Consider the following 7544-nt stretch of genomic DNA (forward strand, 5'->3'; position numbering starts at 1 on the left):
ATATATATATAAAAATATGTATATAAAGATTTCTTTGTATTGAACTTTTATTGAATCTAATACAAAATTTATTTTCATTTCCCGCCCACACCCACACATGCACCAACATCATGCGCCCGGAGAACGTCTCTGTAGTCGCCCTCTGAAAATTGAGGCAGAAGGACGTGTCCCCAGGACCTGCGGGGACCAGCAGGACGACGGCGGGGGGCACCAAAGGAGCAAGGTAGGTGGGTTTTTTTTTTCTTTTTTTTAATTTAAAGCGACCCTGAGTGTGACGGGATTACCGCTAGGGGGTTAAACAGAAATGCAGTGTGGCTCTTTTGGTAGCCTTGCAACTTAAAATACAGTTGTCTACACAGGTACTAAAAATAGTGGATATCTGCTGCAAAATGACCAAGGAATTGCAGCTGTCACTGTGACTGCTGACACCATGAATGCTCAGTCACATACATGAAGCTATAAAGTTAAACAGAAACTGATACCCACATTATGTGGAGTTTAAATGAGGAGGACGTGTGACAGCTGCATCTTGGTAATGGTATGTAGCAGGAAGTGCTATATAAAAATGTTTCTCTGTTGACATCTGTTTTAAGGATGACACTACAAAATGATTTAACCCACTTATAGCTTTTATTTTTATATAAAACATGAATCAATAACAAAATTACACTTACAAATATTAAAGAAGCTTCCTTAGCTTCCCAAAAGAGGAAGGAAAGATTAAACAATCCACACAGTAACTGAAAATTCTGGGTTTGTTTCCAATCTCCTGCTAACCGTTTTGTACAATACATATTTTAAATCATGCCTTGGGAAAATGCAGCCTAACACTGGAGACAATGGGCCATCACCTTTACTATTTTACTCAGAGATTTTCCTTGGCCATTGTTCAAAGTTATCTTCACCTACTTTTTCTATCTTATATCTTTTAAATTTATGTTTTAAAATACTAGTATTTTTTGTAGCTACAGGCACTGTGAAGAAACTCATTATCAAAGTCTACAACAGAAGCAAAAAAATCATATTTTGAGAGAGCAGAATTTTGGTAGCTTGTCAGCCTTCTAATATAACACAAGCCAAATGTACTGAAATCTGAACTCATTGATGCGATCTTTGAGAATCTTCGATACTTCCTTTATATTAAAAGTAAAGTGTGACTTGTTTAAGAGATATTTTACTGCTTTTGAGAATATGAAACACTTTAATGCGCATAGTCTGGGCATAGTTGTTAAATGCCTTTTCAAAGAATCAATTTAAGAAAGATCACTTTGAAGAGAATCCAGAAAAAGAAGAACAAGGTGTAAATGAGACAACAAAAAGTGAATACATTTTTCCATCGAAAAAGCATTAGGGACAACTGACACAGAAGGGGTTGTGCAAAACATAACAGGCCTCACTTTGAAAACTATATTAAATTTTAAGTAGATGCCAACCAGGAATATAAAAAAAAAACAGATGGTTCCAGGTATTCAATATATTTGCAAAGAAGCATTTGGGAAAGACATGTCCATACTAGTTTTACCATATATTTATATACATGCAAACAGATTTACCACTTACTTGTAGCGGAACCAAGAAGGTTTTTAGAAGATTTATCATCTCTTGTGGTGTAATCTATTGGATAATCTGAGAAGCAGGAGAAAAAAAATTAACAGTGGAAATCTACCTCTTCATGCAAATCAGGTTCTAACAATGCAGAGAAAAAGTTCTAGAAAAAAAATTTCAGAATTTATTGACCAAACAAGTCATGTGACAGAGGTAAAGGATGATAAGTTGAGTTCACAGTATTCTTTGTATTACAAAATATATTACAATTCTTTGTAAACATAAACACAACAAAACACAACAAACCACAACAAAACATACCCAAAGAAAAAAGTGCCCCCAATACACAGTGCCCCAAAATTATAAACTTTGACAAAGTCGCAGGGCAACCTTGAAACTTATTGAAAAAACTGAGGCGGGCTAAATCTTATGAGTGTCCTGCTGCTGGAACTCCCTCTTCATTGAAATAGCCCCGCCACTATAATTCCCAGCATTACATGCATCTATAAAAAAGACCAAAGTGGGGCCACACATAGGTAGAGAGCCTGCTGGTCCATGGACGTGAGTGATGCTGGAAATTGTAGTAGCGGCGCCATTTCAATGCAGCGGCGGGCCAGCTGCAGTTCATATTTAGGATTGCTTTGGGGGCCAAAAAAAAAAAAAAAAGAAAAGGACTTGAGAGACAGATTTGTCCCTCGGGCCAGAGTTCCTATGCATTCCAATGGGCTGATCTACACCAGGACGCGGCATTTTCCAGCGTTTTAAAGGCAAAATTTAAAGCGCTACAAAAAGTACATAAAAAACACATATAAATGCAGTAGGAACGTTTACATGCATTTTTAAAACCGTCCGTGTAGACCCAGTCTAATTAAAGTTTTGGATAAATTAGGAACAGGCAAGACTGTCAGGTTGTTATTGATGTCATAGTCACCCTCTCTAACTATCCTACATTGTATAACAAAGTCCTTTTATGTTTGCAGGACAGAAAACAAACAGAAATAATTAAAAAAAAGGATCAAACTCCATTCACTCAAACTGACTGCCATATTTGAAAGTGGCATACACCGGCTGTTCACTTCAACTGGGGCACAGATTGCCCCTCTTAAAAAGTAGTGATCATGGCAAAAGTGGTGACCAAGGTGGTTTCAAGGCTGCAAAAGTACACTTGATGAAAACATACTGAAAGAATGCTGCACTATTGTTTTATATGACTGTGCAAAATTGCACAAATTGAAGGGAACACTACACAAGTAATTGTTAAGCTATTGCAGTACAGGTTACCTACTCCTTTATACCATTTTACATAGATTATATTTGTTTCAATTGTATCTTTTTCAGTGTCATTGCGATGAATTTAAAAAGGATTCACTACCTTCATCTTCATCATAGATTTCTGGACGCTCTGAATGGTACTGTGGGTCTACAATTTCTTCATACTCCTCCACCATGCTGGTACCAAAAACTCTATTAAAAAAAAAAAAAAAAAAAAAAAAGTTTCAACATTAAGTAAACCATTTGCAGCATTTATTTTGTTTTACACTTTTGTTTGTGCAGGTTTACGAGAAAAAAGTAAATGCAATTTAAAATAATTTAGCTTAATCTTTGTCAATCCTGGCTACTGTCTGTCCCAAGGACTGGATGGCAGTGCTTCTCAAAGGAGCCAGCTCTAAACCTGCCCATATTCCTCCTTCTATAATGACAGACTATCACTCCCTGTTAGAAGATATGACTGATTTTGCTGGGATTAAAATTGCAAAAGACAGATATAAGCAGCTGAAGAATTAACTATATACTACATGCAGAAGACATCAGCTTTTGCAAAGGCAAATGTTTCTCACCAGCATTATGTTGGCAACTCTTCATTTAAAGTTTGGCTCTTTGTTAGGTCTAAATGAAGGTCTATACTGTATGGCATGGTTACACTACTTACCTTATAAGACTCAATGGACAAAAGTGTTCAGATCCAAAATGTGATATTAGTTCCACCTACAGAAGAGAAAAAACCCGATCAAACTAGAATTTACAAAAAAAACACTGCAGCATTGCGCTTAATTAATTGCACCTACAAGCAAGTATGGATTTACACTAATGATAGGATCTGAAAGCAACTTTCACCATGCATTAATTAGCTATATATATACACAACATTCACAAGGTTGCTAACCTTTATGTATTTGATGAACATCTGAAGCAACAAGGAAAGAGAAAGAAAACAAGTGTCAGTACAGAAACAAGATACATGCCACAAGCCATATCATAAAAGAATCAGCATTTAAAAAGGTTATTGAACAATAAGCAGAAAGGATATATAAAGTTGTAGTATTTTGCATTATTTTTTTGGTTTAATTAAAATCATTTACAAGGCCAATGTGTACACAAAACACATAATAGTAAAGCTTGACTATCTTCCTTTCATACATCTGCTTAAAAAGGTTTGTTCTGGTGTGTGTGTGTGTGTCAAAGCAAACAGCAGTAATAGGATTTATATCCTGTTGACACTAGTTTTGTGTAAACAACTAGGACAAATATTTGCATAGGTTTGCAAAATGCAAACTGATTACAACTGTACACGTTTGCATTGCTATACTAATGAATATAAAAAAAACACCATCTTGCTGCATATACATCAAACCGATAGAAATGTCTCCAGAATCCACATAATTTATTAACTTTACTATTCAAACAATCCATTATTGTTGTTTTATTTTACTCACTGTTTATATGGGATCTGGAAAATATAAAATTAAAAAACCCTGCTGGTAAGTTTTTACCAGTAAAAAAATCACACTTGAATTTACAGTGTGAAACATACTAAGGAAAATGACAAATTGTGACTGACAATAACCACACTGTACTTGTTCCCTCTTTTTCTTTTTTATAATAAAAAAGTAACCCTTTACATGAAATTAAGTCTGGACCAATAAAAATGCAAGTTGGGTATGAGACATGGGCATTAATCATGAGGTTTGTAACATTTGCTGATGACACCACCCTAAGATGAGCCGATTCCTGGGTAGGTATTTTTTTATGACCTATGAGGCTGGACTTCCCAGCATTTTGGTAAATACTTTTCTCCTCCTAAATTAATCAACAAGGAGGGTTATAGTTCTTCTGCAATTTGTCTTTAAACATTCAGTACGTTTATTTCACTCTCGCTATGTTTGAGTCTACAATAGCAATACCCAATAATTGTGTATCTAATATTGAATTCAATTAAATAGAGAAAGAAATACACTCATAAATGAGGTAATCAGCGTTTTAAAATCGGAGTTTGTTAAATTTTAACTCCAGTCCTTTATTTTTAAGAGGAGTGAGCATTGCTGACCTTTAACATGAAGTGTGGTAATGACAGAACAACCCGTAGAATTAAAAAAAATAAATAAAAATAAATACATTTTATACATATGGGGGGGGGTTGAGAGGCATAAAAGTTATCTATTGACCAAAGATCTATAAAAACGGTCTCAATATGAAACCAGAATACTATTTATAAAAGTAGTTACATTTTCAGAATAAAATTGGGTAAATAATCTGTTTTCCTCATTTATTCATTTTTATACATATATTTTCTTTTTACATAACATTGTTAGCATTTTAACATGTTTAAGAAGCACAAATCAATTCAATGTAAAATACTACAACTTTCTAGGACTTGTAACAGATCAAAATAGATGTAAAATAGTTTTACAAATTAGAAAGCAATTTGCCAGAAAATACACCTACATAACATTTTAGATTTCTACCAGCAATAAGAATGAATATAAACAGTAGTGAATTAGCCTAAAGACTTTCCAGCTGAAGTGTAGGTGGTATGGTCACATCTAATAGAAGACAGCTAAACATTTTAAGCTCAAAGTGCATAATAAAACACCAACACAAAAGACAGACATCTCAAGAATGTAGATCATGGAAAAATTAAACAAAAAAATGTTCATAAATAATCTTAAGTAAACGAGCAGCAAAGAATTTAAATGTCTGAAGGATGTACAGTATTGGTATGTGGATATAAATCAGTGGGGTTTATACAAGATTTGACAAGCTGCAAAAGTTTGCTATACTGAAATTAAAATTCTGTCTATATGAGATTATATATATATATATATATATATATATATATATATATATATATATATATATATATATTATATCCTTAGAACAAGGCAGAAAGGAACATGCAGTGGTTGCAGCCTCTCCCAGGAAACCAAGGAGACAGAGAAGCAGATACAATGCTACTTATCAAATGTTTTATACAGTTTGCATCACAGAGATTATTTTTGTTATTTCTACCCTTTATAAGAGCATTCGTGTTTGACCTACTAACTGTATGAGTCCATGCGAAGATCTCATCACTTAAGTCCCATTAATCCTCAAAAAATTACCTGGCTGCTGGGTAATAAAATTCCCTGCCTCTGAGAAATGATCCCTTTCCTCACAACTGTAACACTAAGAACACAAATTTAAATAAATTTAAATTTATATGTCACTTCAGTCAGCTTTAGTTAAATTTTATGTAAGCTACAGATAAAAGCTATTTAAGTTTTTTTTTTTTTTTTTTTTCAAAATTAGTTCACTTAGTTCACAGTTGGTGCCTAACCTTTTTCTTCATCATCGATACACATTTGCCAAGGAAACTGAAGTCCTACCTCAAAAACAAACAAAGCTTGGATATTTACTAATGAAAAATGGGAAAAGCCAGTATTACCTTAACATATTTAGCATACATCTGTTCATCCAGTGGAAAACTCTGTACTGTCCTCTCATCTCTTGCATGGAAAGTACCAAGCTTTACCCACTTATTGGTGGGATATCTGTGGAGCAGAAAGATTCAAATTTTACAGATATTTCTGACAACATTTATGTCTGCATGCCTCCCAAAAGTGATTGATTGCCACCGGTAGTGTATACACAAGCTGGCTGCCAACCTATTCTACAAGCATGGATGTTCACATCAAGGTAACAATGTCAAACCTATAAAGAGCACTATGGCATCAGCTCTGCGGAAAAACCTATACCAGGATTGATCCAACCTGGATGGAGGATAGTGTAAATGCACCATATACTATATTATATGCAACATATAATATTTTTATCTACCCTAACCGTGAAACCCAAGAACTGAGCTTTTTATAGATAATTAGCAGGGAAAATCCCTATCTGGCTTTTATTCAGTCATTTTCCCTTTTTGCTGCCTAGATATTGCCTATTGACTTGCATGTTGGGAGATCCCTATCAAACAGGTTACAAGAAGCCCAATCCCTACCCCCTACCCCCCCCCCCCCCCCCCCCCCCCCCCCCGCCCAATACATTTTCATTAAACAAGGTTAACACCTAACATGATGTGCTTGATTCAGGAAAATGTGTGTATATTAAAACTGATACAGTTCACTAAAAAAAAAAAAAAAATTACCAGAATGTGACCATACCTGTCACTAATGGAAACTAGAAAATCTTTTGGAGTAGAAGAGAAGAGCTCATAGTTTGCAATGTCCAGCTGCTTCACCTGGATTGGTTCACACAGTTCAATCACGAACCTGAAAAGAATTACATTTAAAATGAAACATGCATGACTGGGTTTCACCTCTCAATGTAAAAACATACACACATAAAGTGAAAATTTAAACTCACCAAACTTTTGTGCTGCATGGGTTTAACATGTACAGGTCCATGTTCTCTATAAGTATTGCAGATGTGCTCTAGAAGGAAATGTATTTTGGCATATTAGGTCATAACTTAAATATATTTTTAATGTACACATTCTATATACATTTTAATTTTATATACAATATTTGTATATTTACCCATCTATTGTGATGCTGATGTAGAGACCTTAAGACATGCAGGCATATTTTAACCTTCCTAGCGTTCTAATTCCGTCCAAATGTCCATGCAAAAAGCATTACTTTTTTTTGCATGGAAATTTATTTTACATTGTAGGCTATAATTCTTAGGCATAACTACCGTCTTTCCCCAATGATAAGGCATCCCCATCAAATAAGCCA

General features: G+C 34.6%; 1 protein-coding gene across 1 annotated transcript in view; it reads right to left on the reverse strand.

Annotated features, from left to right (window-relative positions):
• SUCO (SUN domain containing ossification factor) overlaps nucleotides 1-7544 on the reverse strand; it is a gene marked incomplete in the record, with an annotated part of 59408 nt that overhangs the window by 21850 nt on the left and 30014 nt on the right. Inside the window, 7 exon segments of the mRNA XM_072419937.1 lie at nucleotides 1561-1626; nucleotides 2918-3009; nucleotides 3476-3531; nucleotides 3710-3730; nucleotides 6248-6353; nucleotides 6969-7076; nucleotides 7171-7238. Coding sequence (XP_072276038.1) covers nucleotides 1561-1626; nucleotides 2918-3009; nucleotides 3476-3531; nucleotides 3710-3730; nucleotides 6248-6353; nucleotides 6969-7076; nucleotides 7171-7238 — 517 coding nt within the window.

The sequence above is a fragment of the Pyxicephalus adspersus genome, chromosome 8 (assembly GCF_032062135.1).
Source record: "Pyxicephalus adspersus chromosome 8, UCB_Pads_2.0, whole genome shotgun sequence".
NCBI lineage: Eukaryota > Metazoa > Chordata > Amphibia > Anura > Pyxicephalidae > Pyxicephalus > Pyxicephalus adspersus.